This window comes from Elgaria multicarinata, chromosome 8 (assembly GCF_023053635.1).
Source record: "Elgaria multicarinata webbii isolate HBS135686 ecotype San Diego chromosome 8, rElgMul1.1.pri, whole genome shotgun sequence".
Taxonomy (NCBI): domain Eukaryota; kingdom Metazoa; phylum Chordata; class Lepidosauria; order Squamata; family Anguidae; genus Elgaria; species Elgaria multicarinata.
This window is the reverse complement of record NC_086178.1, coordinates 58728218-58752549: the sequence shown is the minus strand read 5'-3', so window position 1 is coordinate 58752549 and position 24332 is coordinate 58728218. Positions and strand designations below refer to the sequence as shown.

Here is a 24332-nt window from a genome sequence, read left to right as displayed (position 1 = left end):
GCTTGCACAGTATTTTGTGCCCTTTGAGTTAGCCTAATAAAGTGTAAATATGGATTTTAGCATTTTTCATTTAGGGTTTTTCTTCACCTTTTCTAAAGCTAAGTTAATGGCCACCATATCTTGTGAAATTGAATTCCATGTTATGTGTTGGGTCAAGTTCATTTTTCTGAATCTGCTGTGATCAGTTTCATTGGATTACCCCAATTTCTGGTGTTTTGTAAAGGCAAATAATTTATCTTCTCTCTCACTCACTTAGTTTTTCTGCATGAGCCTGTTAATCGGCTATTAATCTGCTATATCTAATTTTGGACTTGCTGCAGAATTGAGATCCAAGCACTGCACGGGGAGTGTTTCCTTTCTTGCTTTTCTGCTGCTTTTCTAGATGGCACTGTGGCATAGTGGAATGGCACGAATACACAAGAGGAAATCGCCCTTTCTTTCACTTTCACAATTCCATGCCACATTTTCCTTGCTCTAAAAAATAAATCCTCACCAAAAGTGCTGGTTAGATACAGAAGTGAAACTGGAGGGTAACAATGCCATAAAAAATGGTGAGAAAGAACCTGTAAACAACTGTGTGTAAAGAATGACGAATGCACGATAAATGGCTCATGTAGAAAAATACCTATCCCTGCACAGAAATACAGGCGGATCAGACTGGGAGCCCCATCGAGAGCATCTGGATTAAAATAAATGGCGCAAGGAATAAAAAGAACATGATAATTGGAGTTTACTACCAACCACCCAATCAAGGAGATGACGAAGATGAAACTTTTGAGAAACAAATTGCCAGTGTTTCAAGGAAGTGTGATGTAGTAGTGATGGGGGACTTCAATTACCCTGATATCTGTTGGGAAACCAATACTGCCAAAAGCGGCCCTTCCAAGAAATTCCTGACATGTGTGGGTGATAACGTTCTCCTACAGAAAGTGGAGGAAGGAACCGGCAATCCTTGACTTGATATTGACCAATAGGGATGACTTAGTGGATAAAGCGGCAGTTACGGGAACTCTGGGGGAGAGTGACCATGTCATACTTGAATTCTTGATTATGAAGGAGACAAAAGTTGAGTGTAGCCATGCACGTACTCTTGATTTTAGGGAAGCTGATTTTAATAAACTCAGAACTATGATAAGTAAGGTCCCATGGCAAGTGAGCCTAGAGCCTAACGAGAAAAGGAGTACAGGATGGGTGGGAGTATTTAAAAAAGGAAATTTTAAAGGCACAGTTACAAACAATTCCAACAAGGAGAAAAGATAGAAAACAACAGAGGAAACCAATGTGGCTCCACAAAAAGCTTAGAGATGACCTGAAAACAAAAAAAGGATACATATAGGAAGTGGAAGGAAGGCCAGGCTACAAAAGAAGTGACACAGGTGACACAGAAGTGCTGAAATGGCGTCAGGAAGGCTAAAGCTGTGAATGAGCTGAGATTAGCGAGGGATGCTAAAAGCAATAAAAAGGCTTTCTTCAGATACGTGAGTAGTAAAAGACAGAGGAAAGAAATGGTGATTCAACTGCTTAATGAGGATGGCAAATTGATAACAGACGACAAAGAAAAGGCTGAAGTGCTCAATTCCTACTTTGCCTCAGTCTTCTCCCAAAAGTGGGTCTATGACCCCCCTGGAAAAAGTGAAGCAAAAGTTGAGGGGGCAGGATTGCAGTTTGAGATTGATAAACGAACGGTCAAAGAACACCTAATTTCCTTGAATGAGTTCAAATCTCCAGGGCCTGATGAACTGCATCCTAGAGTAATGAAGGAGCTAGCAGAAGAAGTCTCAGAACCTTTGTCTATTATCTTTGCAAAATCATGGAAGACGGGTGAGGTACTGGACGACTGGAGGAGGGCTAGCGTCCCTATCTTCAAAAAGGGCAAAAAGGAGGAACCTGGGAACTACAGACCAGTCAGCCTGACATCCATCCCTGGGAAAATTCTGGAGCAGATTATAAAGAAGTCAATCTGTAAACACCTTGAAATCGATGCCGTGATTACTAGAAGCCAACATGGATTTGTCAGGAACAAATCCTGTCAAACTAATTTGATCTCATTTTTTGATAGGATAACCTCCCCTGTGGACTGTGGGAATATAATAATAATAATAATAATGCTGTGGACATCATATATCTTGACTTCAGCAAAGCTTTCGACAAAGTACCACATGATATTCTGATTAACAAACTAGCTAAAAGTGGGCTAGATGGAACAACTATTAGGTGGATTCAGTTGGCTACAGAATCGGACTCAAAGAGTACTTATCAATGGAACCTTCTCGAACTGGGGAGAGGCAACGAGTGGGGTACCGCAGGGCTCAGTCCTGGGCCCAGTGCTCTTCAACATTTTTATTAATGATTTGGACGAGGAGGTGCAGGGAAAGCTGATCAAATTTGCAGATGACACCAAATTGGGTGGGATAGCTAATACCCCAGAAGACAGAAACAAACTTCAAAGTGATCTTGATAGGCTGGAGTGCTGGGCTGAAAACAACAGAATGAAATTTAATAGGGATAAATGCCAAGTTCTACATCTAGGAAATAGAAAACAAATATACAGTTACAAGATGGGGGATACTTGGCTCAGCAATACTACAAATGAGAAGGATCTTGGAATTGTTGTAGATCACAATATGAATATGAGCCAACAGTGCGATATGACTGCAAGAAAGGCAAATGCTATTTTGGGCTGCATTTATAGAAATATAGCTTCCAAATCGTGTGAGGTACTGGTTCCTCTCTATTCGGCCCTGGTTAGGCGTCATCTAGAGTAGTGCGTCCAGTTCTGGGCTTCCCAATTCAAGAAGGACGCAGACAAGCTGGAGCGTGTTCAGAGGAGGGCAACCAGGATGATCAGGTGTCTGGAAGCAAAGCCCTATGAAGAGAGACTGAAAGAACTGGGCCTGTTTAGCCTGGAGAAGAGAAGATTGAGGGGAGACATGACAGCACTCTTCAAATATTTAAAAGGTTGTCACACAGAGGAGGGCCAGGATCTCTTCTCGATCCTCCCAGAGTGCAGGACATGGAATAACGGGCTCAAGTTAAAGGAAGCCGGATTCCAGCTGGACATCAGGAAAAACTTCCTGACTGTTAGAGCAGTATGACAATGGAATCAGTTACCTAGGGAGGTTGTGGGCTCTCCCATACTAGAGGCCTTCAAGAGGCAGCTGGACAACCATCTGTCAGGGATGCTTTAGGGTGGATTCCTGCATTGAACAGGGGGTTGGACTCGATGGCCTTGTAGACCCCTTCCAACTCTGCTATTCTATGATTCTATGAAAGCCCACCCCCTCTCTGTATCCCTCTCACAAGTTCCTTTTTTTCTGTTCACAATTGCATTGGGCGATTTTTCAGACAAGCACAGTATAGCTTAGAATACCACCCTGTGACTTTACATACCAGAATACAATTAAGTCAAACTCATAGTGTCCTCCCTATTACCCCATGCTAGCAAAAATAGTTGTGGAAAGTAGTTTTGACAAGGATGGCCAGCCAGGACATCTTTCTGACTGAAGTGAAGTTCAGAAGCCAACTGGACTGGTAGTTGAATCTTACTTCAACCAACAATGGAACAGTGTCCTTTGCTGCACCCAGAAGACTAGCTTAGGTAGTGCAAGACAGGCTGTATGGCATACATAGCTTGTCCTCGTAACACCTTGCCGCCACTCCCTACCCTCCACCATTTGTCACCTGAGGCAGCCACCTCACTCTGCCTAATGGGAGGGCCAGACCTGTCATTTGGTTCCATCTTTCAAAATGGTCTGGGGGCGGGGGGGGGAGCAAAAACAATAGAGGAGGAAGAGACATTACTTTCATCTCCAAAATATGGGAAGTGGTGGAAAGTGTGTGTTGGGTGGGGTGGGGACGACAATTACAAAATACATTTCTATTTGGTTCCAGTTTCAATAAACCATTTTTATTCCATTGCCATGTCAGCTGTTTGATTCAATCATTTATAGTTGTAACTTGGGACTTTTGAAATCTAGTATGATAACAAATGGGCTTAGATCAACACAATTCTCTCTACACAACAGGATAGGATAGAATTGTCCTCTGTCCCCCTTGCTATTCAGTTTGGTTCCTGAACTAATGATATCAGAGGCATCAAAGTGGGGAGATGGAATGCATTCAAATATGGCTGTTCTCCAGGCATCACGAATCCCCATCTATTACTTCAATGTGGTTATCTGCAACAAATGTAGATCACTTATTCTAATGATAAAGGCATGTTGGATGTTGTGTGCCAGAAAGATCACTCCTCAAATAGCGAATTCAAGCAGTGAATGCCAACAGGACTGGAGCCAAAATAGGGCAACTGAGAAACAAGAGGGAGGTATCAGCATTGTCAGAGCAACCAGATTTGCAGAAATACATATCCACCCCCAAAAAGACTACCATAAACAGCCCAATGAGAGCTAAGCATGCCCTATAGCCACAGAATACAAGGTATCAATGGGAAAATAAAATCAGAAAAGCAGTAATATTGTTGACTATGTACCATGGCAATAGAAACTACTGCTTTGATTTCTATCAAAGTCCAAAGAGCAAAATATTGCAAACCTATTCAGAAGATTGGAGATACTGCATAGTAAGAAATCTTATGGTTTGTAATCTGTTGTTGCTAACCTCTTTTGTTGTTCCCTTCCCCTTCTTGCAATCTCTCCATCTTCTGTTGTTCTTGCGCCGGTCATGAAAAGAGTGATAACTTGCTTTAAAAATGGTCACAGAGGAGATGTGGCAGAGCTAAATGCACTGCAAGAAATATTTAAGTTTACAGGGTTGAGTCCTACAATCTCAATTTATAAACATGATCATCTTATTTATTCCAGTAAACAGGCCTGATTCACATATGCAGATGCATCACTTTGCATTTTTTACACTACATTACTGTCCACTTGATGACTGCAAGCTGATGCATTAGTTGACTTTTTTAAAAATTGAATTTTTAAATTGAGTTTAATGTAACCAACAAGTGATCAGTCCCCTAACAATTGATGTCTGAACAGTTGTTACATAGAATTAATATAATTTTAAGGGAGGGGGGATTTAGTTGACTTCATTGAAAAGCCCTGCATTTGAAGTTCCATTAGGTAATACAAAACTTCTGTTTCTAGCATTACATCTGTAACAGCATATTCACACTTGCAAGTGATCACGAGGCAGTGCTGTGATTGCAACAAACTTGTAGGTGTGAGCCGGCTCTCAAACTTTAAGAAAGCGAAGTCCATATTTATTTATATAAGAAGACGGTTTTACTTCATTGTCAGGAAGGATGCAAGAAGTTTTTGAACTTCTTGGCCCTTGCTGACATGCCAAATGCTAACAGAAACAGGAAGTATGGCAAACGCCCTGGCATTTAACAATGGCCTTTTAACAAATGCATGTTTGAAAGAGGAGTCACACTGGTGAAGCTCTACAGTAGCCTCACCAGGGGTTTTGAAGAACGGCAGTAAGTTTTCATGTCTTTTTAATGAAGACAGCTTTCACAGGCATCAGCACTTTCATTCTTACTCTAAAGATCGCCTTTGAAACCAAAACTAATTAGAGAACATATCCCAGCAGGAACCTTTTCAAAAATACTTTTTGAATAATGACAAAGGAAGAGAATGTACGAAGAGGTCTGTTTAGGTATCTTGCCTCTTCATTTGTAATCAGTTCTGGAATCAAGCAGTCCCTTGTCCTGTCCTGTATTCAGTACTTTCAAGTCAGAGCCCTAAACTTTTTTAAAAAAACAAAAACACCCATAAACTTTCAATAAAAATTAACATTTGATAAATGTAGACCATATATATATAATATGCCACTTGGTTTGTCAATGCTCCACACTGAACACTTTCAAACTAGTTCTGGCTAGAAATTAAAAAATACAGGGAAACTGTGCATTTCACTTGCCAATGTAATACCAAAGGAAGTGAGGCAGGTGGCTACTAGGAGGAGGGCCTTCTCTGCTGTGGCACCCTGGCTGTGGAATGAGCGCCTAAGGAGGTTCACCTGGCACCTACACTATATTCTTTTAGATGCTAGGTGAAGACCTTTTTATTCTCTCAGTATTTTAGCAGTCTATAAATTAATTTTAACTTGGCTGTTTTAAATTTGTATTTTAAATTTGTGTTTCAGCACTGCTGCTGATTTTATCCTGGTTGTGTTGTTACATTGCATTTTTATCATGTTTTTATACTGTTGTTTTATACTCTGAATGGTTTTAATTTTTGTGAACCGCTCAGAGAGCTTCGGCTATTGGGCGGTATAAAAATGCAATAAATACCGTATTTTCCGGCGTATAAGACGACTGGGCGTATAAGACGACCCCCAACTTTTGAGAAGATTTTCCTGGGTTAAAAAGTAGTCTTATACGCCAGAAAATACAGTAAATACCATAAAACCAAGTGCTTTTATTATATTATGAGCAATGCAATAATTACTCTTTGTATATATTGCTATAGGATTACTAAGCAACTCTATACTATTGAACTGCAAGATCTATGTTCTAGTAAAATAAATTCTGTTTTCCCCATCTTAATCCTGGTCGCGATTGCTAAAATCTTAGCCAAGACAAGCAAGCACAGAGCTGACATTATCAACCTAACTGCACTTATTTCTGGATTGAGCTGTCATTACATGAAGATTCAAAGGGTAACTGCCTCTTTTCACATCAGACAATTTCTCAAAAATAGAAACCAGTGCAGAAACCAATAATAAGCATGTTTCCAAGCATTAACTTCTCTTAGTTAATGTCAGCATAATCAGCTGATAAGTTTGGATATTGCTGGAATTACCACCACTGGCTATACCAGGATGTCCTTTTTTGGCAGTTGTCAAGGGAGCACCTCCAAGATGAAGCCAATCTAGAGCAATTGCTTCAGGCAGCCTACATGCAAAGCATTGTGCTGGGTAAGATTCATCAGGAAGTCCTACAAATATCTGCCTGCACTGCAGGTTCCATAATATGGTGCTAAATTGGAAATGCATTAAACCAGGGATAATGTGTGCCTCAGACACCAATGCGCCACAGACACCATTCTTTGCATCCACCAAGGTGCGCTAGCTCTTTTATTATTATTATTATTATTATTTTAAATGCACCTGTTTTCTTACTGGCAGCTGGGATTTATTTGAAGTAAGTTTCTATTGGTGCTGAAAACTGTGGGTTCAAAGGAGTTTAGTGTATTGTGGCTCATACCCAACTCTGCCTCAGACCGAAGTCTTTTGGGCAGGTTATTTGTCCTTTGTCACATCTCCCATAGCAGCCATTTTTATGGTAGTGCCCTTAACAATCTCAGAAACTGAAGTTCTAGCTGGGAAACATGCGAGTGCAAAGTCCTAACTTGGAAGCCTACAGCGATCTCCCGCTAGGTGTAGTCCTTCCTCTGTCAGCTCAGCAGCTGCATACCATTTTAGAAAAAGGACAGAATTGGCTGTAACAGGAAACAGTGAAATATTTTTATGTACTCCCTTCCAAAAAAGACAGGTCTATGGGTCCATAACAGGTCACCTTCCAAATGATGCCATTCAGGAATACTACAAGTACAGGAGAAGGATCTTGCACAAAGAACAGTACTCTTCAAAGGATTTCAACCAGAGCACCAAGCAGCATGGTTTCTATCTCTCAAAGCTGAGCAGCATTGGGCCAACTGCAGTTCTTTAAGCAAGAGATTCTCACTCTCAGACAATAATATAATATAAACCAGCAGACCAGAGAATCTAAATGCCATAATTTATTCCTTCATTTGCTACTTGGAGAAGCTCGGAGGATGGCAACAAGGGAGAGGGCCTTTTCAGTGGTGGCCCCCCGACTGTGGAATGATCTCCCTGATGAGGCTCGCCTGGCGCCAACATTGTTATCTTTTCGGCGCCAGGTCAAGACTTTTCTCTTCTCCCAGGCATTTTTAACAGCATTTTAACAGCATTTAACAACGTTAAGTTTGTTTTTAATGGACCCCACAATTGTTGTTTTTAAATGGATACTGTTGTTTTTATACTGTTTTTGTGTGTGTGTGTGTGTGTGTGTGTGTGTGTGTTTAAATTGTATACTTTTAATGTTTACTATTTTTAAATGTTGTAAACCGCCCAGAGAGCTTCGGCTGTGGGGCGGTATATAAATGTAATTAAATAAATAAATAAATAAATAAAATAAATACTTGACAGAATCCATGATCCCACTTCTACTTTATCATTTTTGATAAATTCCACTTTGCTTTTTAAACTCCAATTGTTGGTATTACACTGCAAGATTCAACAGCATCCTTTGGACCCACAGCATCCTGAGGGAGACTGGGCAGGGACTTTTGCCTCTATCTGCTCCACTAATTTAAATGGATCCCTGATCTTCTCCTGTAAAAAAAAATAGGGAGAAAGGGGTGTGTGTTCAGTTATAGCATTATATTAGCAGAAAAGGGTAAGCAACTGGGTAGAACAACATACTTCTAACTAACAGAAAGTTACTTGCAGCTCAAAGGATTCAAATCCCTGGGAACATGCTATCCTTGGGGCACTGTGTAACATTTGTATTCCTATCATTTGGCAAAGGCACTTAGAGAGTTAATTTATCTTCAATTATCTTTGCTACAATTCTGCAAGATAGGCTAAGCAGAGATTTGTTATCTCAAGGGCACAAACATGGATTTTAATCTGGTGTTTGATTAATTTATTATTAACTTTTATGTACTGCCTTATCTGTTAAAAAGCCAAGGTGGTGTGCAAGATGGTGAACAATCTAAAACAATATTCAACCCTGGGGCATACATATTGCAAAATATATGCAATCACAAAACCATTGCTTTGTGTCTCTTCAGGCTTTATTATACCTGGTCTCCTCTCTTTTCAGCTCAATTATAAAAAGGCATTTAAAAATCCTAATGTATCATATTGGCTTTACTGATGTCCTACAATCCTGAAGCAAATGATTTCATAGAATCATAGAATAGCAGAGTTGGAAGGGGCCTACAAGGCCATCGAGTCCAACCCCCTGCTCAATGCAGGAATCCACCCTAAAGCATCCCTGACAGATGGTTGTCCAGCTGCCTCTTGAAGGCCTCTAGTGTGGGAAAGCCCACAACCTCCCTAGGTAACTGATTCCATTGTCGTACTGCTCTAACAGTCAGGAAGTTTTTCCTGATGTCCAGCTGGAATCTGGCTTCCTTTAACTTGAGCCCATTATTCCGAGTCCTGCACTCTGGGAGGATCGAGAAGAGATCGAAAAGTTGTCCTCTGTGTGACAACCTTTTAAGTATTTGAAGAGTGCTATCATGTCTCCCCTCAATCTTCTCTTCTCCAGGCTAAACAGGCCCAGTTCTTTCAGTCTCTCTTCATAGGGCTTTGCTTCCAGACCCCTGATCATCCTGGTTGCCCTCCTCTGAACACGCTCCAGCTTGTCTGCATCCTTCTTGATGGTGCTATATAAATAAATAATAATAATAAATAATAAGGAACCAGTACCTCACGTGATTTGGAAGCTATATTTCTATAAATGCAGCCCCAAATAGCATTTGCCTTTCTTGCAGCCATATCGCACTGTTGGCTCATATTCCACTTGTGATCTACAACAATTCCAAGATCCTTTTCATTTGTAGTATTGCTGAGCCAAGTATCCCCCATCTTGTAACTGTACACTTGGTTTCTATTTCCTAGATGTAGAACTTGGCATTTATCCCTATTAAATTTCATTCTGTTGTTTTCAGCCCAGCACTCCAGCCTATCAAGATCACTTTGAAGTTTGTTTCTGTCTTCTGGGGTATTAGCTATCCCACCCAATTTGATGTCATCTGCAAATCTGATAAGCGTTCCCTGCACCTCCTCGTCCAAATCATTAATAAAAATGCTGAAGAGCACTGGGCCCAGGACTGAGCCCTGTGGTACCCCACTCATTGCTTCTCCCCAGTTCGAGAAGGTTCCATTGATAAGTACTCTTTGAGTCCGATTCTGTAGTCAACTGTGAATCCACCTAATAGCTGTTCCATCTAGCCCACTTTTAGCTAGTTTGTTAATCAGAATGTCATGTGGTACTTTGTCAAAAGCTTTGCTGAAGTCAAGATATATGACGTCCAGAGCATTCCCACAGTCCACAAGGGAGGTTATCCTATCAAAAAATGAGATCAAATTAGTCTGACAGGATTCCATCCACTTTTTTTTCAATCTCAGGAGTGTCCCAAAGCTTTGGAGAAAAAAGAAATCCACCATCTAGAGCAGGGATAGGCAACTTGTGGCCCTCCAGATGTTTGGGCCTACAATTGTTATTATCCCTTATCATTGACGATGTTGCCTAACGCTGTTAGAAGCTGTAGGCCAAAACATCTGAAGGACTACATGTTGTCCATCCCTGATCTATGTACTGGTCTGGATCCTAAGGTCATCCTCAGGGGTCCTTCTACATAAGCCCCTGCCAAAGGAAGTGAGGCATGTGGAGACCAGGAGGAGGGCCTTCTCTGCTGTGGCACCCCGGCTGTGAAATGAGCTCCTAAGGAGGTTCGCTTGGCACCTACACTATATTCCTTCATATGCCAGGTGAAGACCTTTTTATTCTCTCAGTATTTTAACAGTCTATAAATTTAATTTTAACTTGGCTGTTTTAAATTTGTATTTTAAATTTGTATTTCTGGTTGTGTTGTTATATTGTATTTTATATCATGTTTTTATACTGTTGTTTTATACTTTGAATGGTTTTAATTTTTGTGAACCGCCCAGAGAGCTTTGGCTATTGGGTGGTATAAAAATGCAATAAATAAATAAATGAATGAAAGCTGAAAGCCTGTTCACTCAATTAAACAGCCCGTCATGGTTTATTTAAACCATGGTGAGCTGTGATGCATGCCAGTGGCCATTTTGAATATTCAAGCTGCAACTGCAGCTTGTTGTGTTGCCCAAACCTGATGCCGGTAGATTACGCGAGGATTAAACAAGCCTTGCAGAATCCATTGCCTGTTGAAGGGTTAGGCAAGGGTTGCTTGACCCTCACATAACTCACCTGCACTGGGTTCACACAGTACAACAAGCCACAGTTGTGGCTCGAATTTTCAGGATGGGGCCCAACCTCACTTAGGCTTACTTAAGCCACGATGAGCTACACCGATCATACAAACCCAGTCAATATATGTGACTGAACTCTTGTTTAGTAATTAATCTGCCCTGTCTGTATAGAAATGAAGTCAGTTTCTCTTTACTCTACCACTGGGATCTGCACAAACTTTTAATAGCATTAAAATCGCAAGTAAGGAAAATTACAAAGCAGCATTAGAGAAAAGTAATGAATGTGCAGTAGGTGGTGCTGTTGTATATTTTAGAACCACAGTATGGTACAATTGAGGTTGGGATTCCAAATACAATCTCAAACAGACTTGTACCAAAGCCATTTTTGCAAGATAAGATGGTATTCTGGCTGCTTTCCTGAGGACTTGTTCAGATACTACATCTGTGGTAAAGATTTTTTACAGCTAATTCACTTTTTGCAGCAGAGAATCGTCTGCATTTTTCATTTTCAGGGCTCAATTATACACTGAGTGACAAATGATTCTGCCAAATGATTCAATCAAAAATTTTACTTCCATTTCTAAGAAATTACTTTTTAGTGAGCAACAGAAACAAGAAACAAACATATGTGCAACTGCTACTTGCCATTTCTCCCCAGCAAAATAAGAGGTTGAGTCATGAGGACTGCCTTTTCTGTAAGGCTTTTAATATTGTCATATTAAAATATATCTACCTAATTTCTACATTTCCAGAGCAATTGTAAGTTCTCCTCAGCATTATTTATTCATTTATTATATTTCTATACCACCCCATAGCCAAAGCTCTCTGGACAGCTTACATAAGATTAAAAACAATTAAAAGCAATATACCAAATTTAAAACCACAAAAGCATGCAACATCACAGAAAGATATCTAAAAACAACTATAAAAATTACGTGGTAGTATTTTCTTGGTAAGACTAGTTCTTGGTAAGTCATGGTTAAAATGTAAGATTCTTAAAGTCAATGGGTTATATCCAAACTAAGTTAGCTGCCCTCAAGTCCCATTGAAATCAATGGGCCCCAACAGTAGGGTGACCATATGAAAAGGAGGACAGGGCTCCTGTATCTTTAACAGTTCCATAGAAACGGGAATTTCAGCAGGTGTCATTTGTATATAAGGAGAACCTGATGAAATTCCCTCTTCATCACAATAGTTAAAGGTGCAGGAGTTATACTAGAGTGACCAGATATAAAAGAGGGCAGGGCTCCTGCAGCTTTAACTGTGATGAAGAGGGAATTTCACCAGGTGCTGCATGCTTACAAATGACACCTACTGAAATTCCCCTTTCGATACAACTGTTAAAGATACAGGAGCGCTGTCCTCCATTTCATATGGTCACCCTAGTCACTAAACCAATCAAGAGGTTACTGAATAATGGGCTATAATCCCATGGTAAATGGATTGTGTAAATCAATCCTTGGAAACAAAGGGAGGGAGATAAATAAAGTGTCCTTGGCATTTAAATAAGATCCTGCTTTACTAGACTTAATGCTAAATGCAAGGTTGATGGTGGTGGTGGCAGGGTTAGACACGCAAGTGCTGATAAAACCACAAGGCCATGTACTACAAACCAAGAAACAGGATTTCTATAAATCTGCCAAAAATAAAAATAAAATATAAAATGGCATGGGTTTGTTGCTAGCGTACTGGCCTAGAAAGGGTCTGTCTGGGTCTTGACACAGGTGCACAGCTGTGGTTAGCTCACTCCCTTGGATTTCCTATCTTTGAATGGAGGATAATACTCATGTCCCAGGAGAGCAGAGATTACTAATGAATGGATTCAAAGGTTTGTGACAACAGGTTTTGCTTTGATTGACCATTTACAGAAAAGGAGTAGACCTTCCCCCAGATCACTCACAACTTCTCACTGAAAATAACCACCACACTGAAAGTAGTAATCACAGCCAATGCTGTGTCTTTTCACTGTTTGCCCCTGATAAGAGTGCCACTTCCTGCTTTCTTCACATGAAAGTTGTTACTTCAATCTTGATATCAATCTTCCTATTACTAACATGAAAATCTGCCATGCAATGGACTCTCACCCTGGCCCTTTTTTGTACTGCTCCTCCATTATCAAAGCCTTGGTGTGGCAAGCAGATTTTGAGCAAGTTCAGCACTTCCCCATGGGCACCTTGGTATAATTTTGGGGTGGGTGGGGTGAGTTTGCAGCCTTCACAACTTCATAATCCCTTTGAGACGTCTCAAAATATAGCAGTTCTCACGAGAAGGAGTTGGGATCACTGAAGCTACTACACAGAGTCAGTATTAGTCCATTGAGCTCACAGACAGGAGATTTTCCTAGCCCTATGTGGAGATGGTGGGGATTGAACCTGGGACCTTTTACAAGCAAAGTATGCACTCTACCCCTGAGTGATGGCCCCCCATATCAATAAGCTTTGTTCTGTCTCTCAATCTCAGCCCCCTGTCTGCAACATACTTTATACAAGATGTAAATATTGTTGAACTAATCGGTAACAGTGACCACAGTGCTATCAGATTCAATATATACTTAAGTGGGAAATCACCCAGGAAATCCAACACATTCACACTTGACTTCAAAAGAGGAAACTTCTCTAAACTGAGGGACCTAGGAAAAAGGAAGTTGAAAGGGGAATCAAGAGAATTAAATCCTTGCAAAATGCATGGAGCTTATTCAAAAGCATGATAATAGAAGCTCAACTAAAATGTATTCCACAGTTTAGGAAAAGTAGCACCAAGTCCAAGAGGTCACCAGCACGGTTAACAATCAGTGTCAAAGAAGCTATTGTAAAAAAGAGGGCTTCCTTCAAAAAATGGAAGTCTTGCCCAAGTGAGGAAAATAAAAGGGAGCACAAGCTGGCACAAAGAAGATGCAAGCAAACAATAAGATATGCAAAAAAACATTTTGAAGAGCACATCGCTAATAATATCAAGTCCAACAATAAAGAATTCTTTAAATATATCAGAAGCAGGAACCCAGCTAGGGAAGCGGTTGGACCGTTGGATGACAATGGAGTTAAGGGAGTACTAAAGGAAGACAAAGAAATTGCAGAGAAACTGAATGAATTCTTTGCATCGGTGTCCACTGCAGAGGATACAGGATAGATGCCTGTGCCTGAACTGCTGTTTTCAGGAAGGGAGTCTGAGGAACTGAAGCAAATAGTGGTGACTAAATATGAAGTTCTCAACCCTACTGACGAATTGAAAGCAAATAAATCACCAGGCCCAGATGGTATCCCTCCTAGAGTTCTCAAAGGACTCATATATGAAATTGCTGACCTCCTCACAAAAATATGCAACTTGTCCCTAAGCTCAGCCTTTGTACCAGAGGACAGGAAGATGGCCAATGTAACACCAATTTTCAAAAAGGGATCCAGGGGGGGATCCAGGAAATTACAGTGCGGTTAGCTTGACATCTGTTCCAGGTAAATTGGTTGAAAGCATTATTAAAGACAAAATTAGTAAGCATATAGAAGGGCAGGTCCTGCTGAAAAAGAATCAACATGGCTTCTGCAAAGGCAAGTCCTGTCTCACTAATCTACTAGAATTCTTTGAGAGTGTCAACAAACATGTAGACGGGTGATCTGGTGGACATTGTTTACTTGGACTTCCAAAAGGCTTTTTGATGAAGTCTCCCACCAAAGACTCCTGAAAAAACTTAGTAGTCATGGAATAAGAGAGGTTCTCTCATGGATCAATAACTGGTTAGAGAACAGAAAGCAGAGAGTAGGAATAAATGGTCAATTCTCCCAAAGGTGGAAAGTAAATAGTGGGGTCCCACAGGGATTGGGATTGGGACCAATTCTTTTCAACTTAATCATAAATGATCTCGAATTAGGAATGAGCAGTGAAGTTGCTGACAACACCAAATTATTTAAGGTTGTTAAAACACAAAGGGATTGTGAAGAGGTCCAAAGTCTCTCCAAGCTGGAAAAGTGGGCATCCAAACGGCAGACGCGGTTCAATGTAAGCAAGTATAAAGTGATGCACGTTGGGGCAAAAAAACCCAACTTCAAGTATAACCTAATGGGATCTGAGCTGGTGGTGACCGAACGAGAAAGAGATCTTGGGATTGTGGTGAACAGCTCTATAAAAATGTCCACTCAGAGTGCGGCTGCTGTAAAGAAGACAAACTCCATGTCAGGCATTATAAGAAAACGAACTGAAAATAAAACGGCCAGTAACATACTGCCTTTATACAAAGCTATGGTGTGACCACACTTAGAATACTGCTGTGTACAGCACTGGTTATCTCTCGGTTGGACTACTGCAACCTTCTTCTCTCTGGCCTTCCCTCGTCTCACATCAGTCCACTGGTCTCTGTCCACCACTCTGCCGCTAAGATCATCTTCTTGGCCCGCCGCTCTGACCATGTCACTCCACTTCTGAAATCTCTTCATTGGCTCCCAATTCACTCCAGAATCCAATATAAACTTCTCCTGTTGACCTTCAAAGCTTTTCACGGTCTAGCTCCTGCCTATCTCTCCTCTCTCATCTCACACTATTGTCCCGCTCGTGCTCTCCGCTCCTCTGATGCCATGCTTCTCGCCTGCCCAAGGACCTCCACTTCCCTTACTCGGCTTCGTCCTTTTTCTTCTGCTGCCCCTTACGCCTGGAACGCTCTTCCAGAACACTTGAGAACTACCAACTCAATCACAGCTTTTAAAACTCAGCTAAAAACTTTTCTTTTCCCTATAGCTTTTAAATATTGAGTTTGTTCTGACTCTATACTGTTAGCTTCACCCTACCCGGTGCCTGTTTACACTTCCCTGTGCCTGTTTGCATTCTCTTTCCCTCCTTATTGTTTACTACAACTTTATTAGATTGTAAGCCTATGCGGCAGGGTCTTGCTATTTACTGTGCAATCTGTACAGCACCATGTACATTGATGGTGCTATATAAATAAATAATAATAATAATAATAATAATAATAATGGTCACTACACCTAAAAAAGAATATTATAGAGCTGGAAAAAGTGCAGAAAAGGGCAACTAACATGATTAAGAGGCTGGAGCATCTCCCCTATGAGGGAAGGTTACAACAACTGGGATTGTTTAGCTTGGAAAAAATGAGGCTAAGAGGAGACATGATAGAGGTGTATAAAATTATGCATGGTATGGAGAATGTGGATAGAGACATTTTTCCCTCTCTCAAAATACTAGAACCCGGGGTCTTCCCATGAAGCTGATTGGTGGGAGATCCAGGACAATAAGAGGAAGTACTTCTTCACACAGCGCATAGTAAAATTAAGGAACTGACTACAACAAGATGTAGTGATGGCCACCAATTTGGATGGCTTTAAAAGGGGGTTGGATAAATTCCTGGAGGTGAAGGCTATCAATGGCTACTAGCCCTGATGGTTGTGTGCTATTTCCAGTATTCGAGGCAGTAGGCCTGTGTGCACCAGTTGCTGGGGAACACGGATGGGAGGGTGCTGTTGCACCATGTCCTGCCTGTTGGTCCCTGACCGATGGCTGGCTGGACACTGTGTGAACAGAGTGCTGGACTAGATGGACCCTTGGTCTGTTCCAGCACGGCACTTCTTACATTCTTATAGTTGTGATAATATTGGCTGACCTTACAGATTTCAGTCATCCTGATTGAGGTAATATATATCAAGCCCTTCTCAGGATCCTTAGGAATACACAAGGTTGTTGAAAGACCTCCTGCTGCCATACACCACTGCCAGGCGATGGGGGAGCATGAGCTGATATCATTACTATGTGTACCTCCTACTAAACACCTTCCCCTCAACGCCTCACTTTGAAGAGTCTTTCGTCAGACTGATGAATTAGTGGGGAAGTGATAAAGGAGATTGCCTCAGAGTGAGCCATTTGAGCTGAGCAGGCCCTCTGGAGAGCCATGCCAGCCACTTTCTTGCTGCAGCCTGCGCAGCTCTTCAGAACGGCCACCTACCTATGCCTTATTAAGGGTGAGGCATGGGATGGGCGGCTGCTGCTCTGGAGAGCTGCAATACCTGCTTTCCTGCGTCAGCATTTGCCACAAGAGGGGAACAGTAAGTGGGGCTCTCCACACCACCCACCCTATGCCTCACTTAGAGAGGCACAGGGCAGCGGTGGCAGCAGAGGAAGCCCCGAGGACAGGCACTTCCCGACGCTCTTCCAGGTTCACTGTCTGAGGTGAGAGATTCACCCTGCCTAGTCGCCACCATAAGACAATTTGTTGTTAATAATTTCTGCAAACATTATAACAACCCCCTGAGGAAGGCCTAAAAAACAAGAGGCCAAAATGCATCGGGCTTTTGTACAATAAACTTTTCTATAGTGTCCTGAGACTTCTCTCCCTTTTTGTGTACTTTACAGCATGAGACCTCAATATCTAAAGGACCGTTTCCTCCCATGAGACTCTGCCCTTATTCACGTTCTAACCCCACCCCCATGCCTTCTGAGACTATGGCCAGGTTCGGACGACACGATAATCAACAGGGAGGTAGGAGGCAACTGTCGGTTGAGTTGATTACTGTGTCGTGTGGGGGGAGGGACACAACACACTATGAAAAAAACAATGGGCTGCTCCATTGCTTATCAAATAATCAATCGATTAAAATGTCATATGGAGGGCTCTCCCCCTCCATAGAGTGCACTATTCCATTGGTCATAGAGTTCTCTGGCAGGAGCGGCCGAAAACACCCTGGCTGCTCCTGTACAGTGGGCAGAACTTGCAATGGCTGATGGGATATGGCCGGGAGGACTGAGGGAGGGAGGAGCACCAGCAGCCCAGAAGGATGCTGGGACTCTCAGCTGTGTGACGGGGGGAGGGGCTACATGAGTACAGGAAAAATAAAGCATGGTGAGTGTGTTATTCCCCCCTCCGTTGCCTAATATGTCATCCAAACTCAGCCTATGTGGATGGTGACCAGGAATAGGGTAATTTCTGTGATACCATCCCAGTTACAGGTTTAGTGCAATCATGATGTTTTATATTTACTTTATTTTTAATTGTGAACAAACCAATTTGGAATTGTTTTGAAAATGCCATAAATACAGAAAAAAGCACACAACAGTCATTGAGGTTTCTATACCCGGAGGTCACACACAGGCACACTTGGCCATTCTATCCTGTCCCCACATCCCCATCTTTAGGGAAGTATAACAGAGTTGATTCTCACATTATTTCTACTAAAGTAGATATTAATCCTGGAATGGAAAAAGCATTCATTTTCTGCACAATGCATAAGGTCGAAAGGTGAATACTGGAAAAAAGAAACTGTGAACTAGATTTAAGTTTGCTGCTTAATCCAGCCCTGGCTCAGAAATTCTAGTTGGTGATATTGCACTGCAGTAATAAATAATTTACATGTTTAGTACAAACACCAAATTACTTATTTCTCTTAGATTTTGGGCTGTGGGGGGCAATTAAACCTATAGCATCTCACTGCAAACCTCCTGTTGGGTTCTGCGGCTTATCTAAGAAATGTCTCTCCTGCCTCTTCCTATCACAACCCAAAAGGCACAAGGTTATCCTTTCTAGGACACACAGCTGTTTGCCTTCTTCGGATGAATTCAGAGGAGGGAATAGGCTTCTTATAGATAGACCAGCTCCAAAATAGGGTCAGGGCTGAAGGGTAAGGACCAAGATCCAATTAAGCATACTGAATGTACCGAGGAGGCTCTCAGGAATCGAAAGCATTAGTGCTTTTTAAAAACGTGTTATTCCACTATACTGCACAGACCACCTTCCTTTTTCATGCAATTGCATTAAGTCTCAATGTACATTCACTGATATTTTTCAATGGAAATTACACAGACATATTCCCAGACAAATGCAGAGCTTGTTCATGTCATCTCCTTCTCGTGGGTACTCTATATCAACCTTCTCCAGCCTGGCACCATCTAGATAAGTTGAACTACAATTCCCATCATCCCCACCCAGCATGGGAGGGCTAGTCTATGTGACCATTTTAATTCTAAAGAGTAACAGAAATTTGGCAGTTCGTGGTTGGTGCCAGAGCCTCCTAAATGTAATGCATCAGGACCTCAGAAACATTGTACACAATATTACCATATTTTATGCGCACACAAACACGGAAAGGGGTCCACAGGTTTTGTCTGGCCCTTCTTAGCCAGCCAAAATTTCTAGACCAATCTTGCTCCTCCCCTAAATCATAGGAAGGGAGTGGTTGTTGTCACAGTGAGCTTCAGGGGCTCAAGAAAAGGGCAAGAATGAGCCCACACTTGTCACTCATTTTGCTGCACACTCTCCAAGTGAAAATATATGATCACTATTGGCTACCTGACAAGCACATCTGTGGGCCCCTACTAGCACTACTACTGCTTGCTCCTGCTGACATGTTTCACAGGGATTAAGCAATAGGAAGCAACAACAGAAAGAGCATGCCTGAAAACACCACTGAAGACCTCTCTTTTAGCCCATCTCACATTTGCAAAATTGTAATTTTCATTCATGCACTTCGTTTAGAAAGCTGCAGGGATGTAAATAAAGCATGCAGCTCAGGCTCTACAATGGGGAGTGTGGGAGTTTCCTCATAATCCTAAGAATAGTAATTTTTTCTTTATATGTTTTGTTGCCAAAAAAAATCCCCAAAAACCCTTTAGTGTGGCACATGAGCCAATAGGCATAAAGGCTCAGAAGCCACAGAAGATGAAGTGGGAATGAAAAGATAGGTGGTGTTCGATAACGCTGTTTGATCGGGTGTAATTCCTTTTTTAATTATACTGTTCACTAGGTATAGACTTCTGAAACATGTGTTTTTTTGTTCTCACCCATATTGCGGTGGGTTCAAGCTCATATAAATGTCCACACAAAGCCCTATGAAGAGAGACTGAAAGAACTGGGCATGGAGAAGTGAAGATTGAGGGGAGACATGATAGCACTCTTCAGATACTTAAAAGGTTGTCACACAGAGGAGGGCCAGGATCTCTTCTCGATCCTCCCAGAGTGCAGGACACGGAATAACGGGCTCAAGTAACACGAAGCCAGATTCCGGCTGGACATCAGGAAAAACTTCCTGACTGTTAGAGCAATACGACAATGGAATCAGTTACCTAGGGAGGTTGTGGGCTCTCCCACACTAGAGGCCTTCAAGAAGCAGCTGGACAGCTATCTGTCAGGGATGCTTTAGGGTGGATTCCTGCATTGAGCAGGGGGTTGGACTCGATGGCCTTGTAGGCCCCTTCCAACTCTGCTATTCTATGATTCTATGAAATACTAAAAAAAAAAAATCATAAGTCTCCACGGTATGAGAATGTGAACTCCTGTTGCAGTATCTGTTCTTTGCTCATGAACAAGAGAACATAAGAGGAGCTGTGCTGGATCACACCAAGGGTCCATCTAGTCCAGCATTCTGTTCACACAGTGGCCAACCAGCTGTTGACCAGGAAACCACAATCAGGACTCAAGTGCAATCGCACCCTCACACCCATGTTCGCCAGCAACTGGTGTACATAAGCTTACTGCCTCTGCTACTGGAGATAGCACCTAGCAATCAGACTAGTAGCCCTTGATAGCCTTCTCCTCCAGGAATTTATCTAATCCCCTTTTAAAGCCATCCAAATTGGTGACCATCACTATATGTTATGGTAGTGAATTCCATGGTTTAACTATGTGATGTGTGAAGTTCTTTTTATATGTCCTTAATCTCCCAGTCAGAATTAACAGCTGCCAAACAAATTTTGTAGTTGTCATATTAAATCCCTGCAAGCTGTCTTTAGTGTGTGGGGGGGAATCATTTTGTTGCTGCTATTGTTAAACAACCGCGAGTCAGAAATCCTTGCCAAGGATCTATTGCAAATCACCAGTAGATCCAGATCTGCCTGACCATGCCTTAGGGAGAACGGACTGTCCCTTCCAATCCCTCAACTGTTGACCAAAGAGGGGCTTTCCTAGTATATTCAAATCTATTGGCTTTAAAACTCACACAAACTACTCTGGCTCCAGCCCTGTAACGCTAGCAAGGCCAAGTGCAGCATGGTTTTACACATACAGATATTGAAGGCCCTGTTCAAGATTCAATAATGTTCTATTAGTGCTGAACCTAACCAACCTTTAGTTTCCTGGGAGTACAGCCTTCTGGGGCTGGCATGTTCTGCCCCACTGGATGGATCAGGAACTTCCTAGAAAATCTTGAGTTCTGCAAAACAGCTGCTGTCTCCTCATCCACGTCCACCACTTCTCCTTGCTGGAGGAAGGTAAAAGAAAGCCAATACACTTAAGGGTTAGGAAAGGCCTTTTTGCTCCTTACAGCTCCTCTCATTCCAACCCTAACCCAAGAGCAGGGGTGGTCAACCTGTGGCCCTCCAGATGTTTTGGCCTACAACTCCCATGATCCCTCACCATTGGCTATACAGGCTAGGGCTGATGAAAATTAAAGCCCTCCACATTTTTTGTCTACAAGTTCCCCTCCCTTGCACTAGAACCATCAATGTCCCTAACCACAATGTCCCCTAACCTGCTGGCTAGGGGCTTGTTCACAGATTCAGGTACCAGCAAACAATCAGCAGCTTTGAAAATGTCAGTTAGATTGGGAAATCTGGAAAGGGTTTCATTTTCCACTTAAAAAATCTAGACAAGATGATGAATTCCCAATGACACCTGCTCTGCATTTGCTAGCTGTCCAGAAATCTGACAGAAATATAATTATGACCCTGTTCAGACAACATGCTAAGCCACAGTGGTTAAGCATTTTGAACTAAACATTATGACTGAGCATTTCGTGTGGACCATTCCTTACCATGGTGGCTACATTTTTTATTTATTTATTTTATTTATTTATTTATTTATTACATTTTTATACCGCCCAATAGCCGAAGCTCTCTGGGCGGTTCACAAAAATTAAAACCATAATGAAACAACCAACATGTTAAAAGCACAATTTCAAAATACAGTATAAAAAGCACAACCAGGATAACACCACGCAGCAAAATTGATATAAGATTAAAATACAGAGTTAGAACAGTAAAATTTAAATTTAAGTTAAAGTTAAGTGTTAAAATACTGAGAGAATAAAAAGGTCTTCAGCTGGCGCTGAAAGGAGTACAGTGTAGGCGCCAGACAGACCTCTCTGGGAAGCTCATTCCACAACCGGGGTGCCACAGCAGAGAAAGCCCTCCTTCTACATAACCATGGCTTAAACACGCTCACTAACCATTTGCTGCCAAAGGGTTAGCAGCCTAAACATGTCTTAGTGTGTCATCTGAACAGGTCCTGTAGCTTCTAGTATACACGGGATACCTCAGTCAAGCTGTGCAATGGGAGGTGGACTAAGAGGAGATTTGAATGCTGAGAGTTATGGTATTTACCATAAAGATATACAAAGACCTAGGAATTGCACCTAGCCTAAAAGTAGCCTCCTTGCACTTCAGAAAAGGCAAATTAAAATCACACAGTATTTTCAGCAGGAAAAGGAGGGCGAGAATGTGCTGTGTAAGTCAGTACAAGATGGATCACCATCTATTCATTCTGTATTGGACAGGTCAGTGGATCTTAAAGGGGCTATACAATAACCCAGGTCCTCAAGATCTTCAATGGACCTGGCTTCAGAGCTGGCCTTTGCAGAATACATGTACACCAGAAAGGAACTGCAGCAAGTTGATAAAGCTGAGTCAACGGTCAAAGTGGGACTAATAAAAAAACTCATACAGAGACAAATTCTTGAGCTTACTTATAATATTCCAATCCCGAAATATAAATCCGTTTCCACTCAAACGAGACAGAAGAAAGTGATCTTCAAATTGAGGGATGGTTTCTTGTGGTTTGTGGGGAATTAGCCCTCATTAAAAACTTCCTCTCAGAAAGTAATGGACTGTTAACAACACTGGTTGAGGACTGCATAACCCAAGAGAGGGGACCAGGACCAAAAGGAACTGATAAAAGCATTGCACAAGTTTGGCTGACAACTAAAAACATTTCAGATACACACTAAAGATGTTAACAAAGGAGACCATAAAGGAGAACATAAAAAGCAGAAGAAAAGTAAAAATATTAAGAACTTAAGAAAGCAGGAGAAAAAAGCACATTGTTGTAGTAAAAAGGATCTACAGAGGCTGTTCAAATTGCTAGATCCAAGCTCAAGTTTGGATCCAAATGAATCCACCCAGAAGGCAAGGAGAAAAAGGAAAAAGGAAGGAAGGAAGGATTAGTCAATGCCGTTAACTTACAGCAGATACCTGAGGAAGGCCAGGTAGAGAGAAAAGCAGCTAATGCTCTCAGTGTGGAAGAAATGCAGGACCCATGGGCAAAAGAACTCAGCAATATGGGAAAGATGGAGAACGATGTTTGCAATATTAAGACAGGCCCAGTATCCTATCACACAGAGCTGCAGTTGAATATTTATCCAAGAAATGGTTGGAATTTGGTGATGATTCCACAAAAATTAGCATTTGCCAACAATCCCAAACCTAATGGTTTTCTTGCACAGCCAAGTATATATCACACCTCTTATATATACTAAATGTTTTTTTCCAGGAGCAATGAGGATATCTGACGATATTGTTTTCATAGAATATCTGTATTTTAATGGAATTAGTGCTCAGGCTATGGCTACATTTAAGGATTGGGACATAGCTAGTTTTATTTACAGAGCCAGGAAGGCATCTTTTAGAAGATAGGTTAGTTATTACAGTATTATTTGAAAATCTTTATTTATTTAGTGCTACAGCCTTTGGTCTCAAGGGCAGTGATTTTGAGATAGCTAACAGTATTGAAAACCATATTGATTTAAATTGGACTCAAAACCCTGCCCCCTCCCACTTTCAGTCAGAGATCCTGAGGTCAAATCTGAAAGAACCAGTCTTTACTTATGACCCACAACAATCCAACACTGAAAGTGCTGCAACTTTTATCCCAAAGGGGAAAGCTCAACTGAGTTCATTTTGGACATTGCCAAATATTGTTCAAGTAGAGATCTTGGGAAGATTAGCTCTATTGAGAAACTGTTTAATGGAAAAACAGTCATGCGTAATGGAAGAAACAGTGGATCGAACTGTAAGAATGAAGGAATGTAATCTGCTGATGGTATATGTAATAGGAGATGGGAGACAAGAAAAAAAAATCCCATTGGCAGAGGAATCAATAGATGGGGCTTTTATTGGCAAACCTTTTGGCAAGGAACATGGGTCTGATCCAAGTTAGGAGAGAACACAATACATCAACCAAGCATACAAAAAGGGGCCCTTTTAGTAGCACAAACTGGCTTGCAATGAGGTACTTAGAAGAAGAGCTAGGATGTAACAAGGTGATAAATGATTTAGAGCAGCCAAGGAGATAGAATATAAGGAACATTATTTGCCTCCATTTCTTGGGTGTATAAGAAACTGGATGGTTGAGGGTAAGCTGAATTTCCTCTTATGAGGATCTAACCACTTTGTGACTCAGAGTT

General features: G+C 41.6%; 1 protein-coding gene across 3 annotated transcripts in view; it reads right to left on the bottom strand.

The window, feature by feature from the left end:
* Window positions 1-8129: 8129 nt before the first annotated feature.
* AS3MT (arsenite methyltransferase) overlaps window positions 8130-24332 on the bottom strand; it is a 28831-nt gene continuing 12628 nt past the window's right edge. Inside the window, exons 10-12 of one of the 3 annotated variants that reach the window (XR_010025731.1) lie at window positions 21000-21134; window positions 9211-9383; window positions 8264-8322 (exon numbers count right to left, since the gene is read on the bottom strand). Coding sequence is in view for 2 of the 3 variants with exons in the window: in XM_063132582.1 (XP_062988652.1) it covers window positions 8224-8322; window positions 21000-21134 (234 nt within the window). In the remaining variant the exon portion in view is untranslated. Of the gene's footprint in view, window positions 8323-9210; window positions 9384-18227; window positions 18272-20999; window positions 21135-24332 lie in introns of those variants that run through there. The other 2 variants (XM_063132582.1, XM_063132583.1) reach the window with 2 other exon arrangements.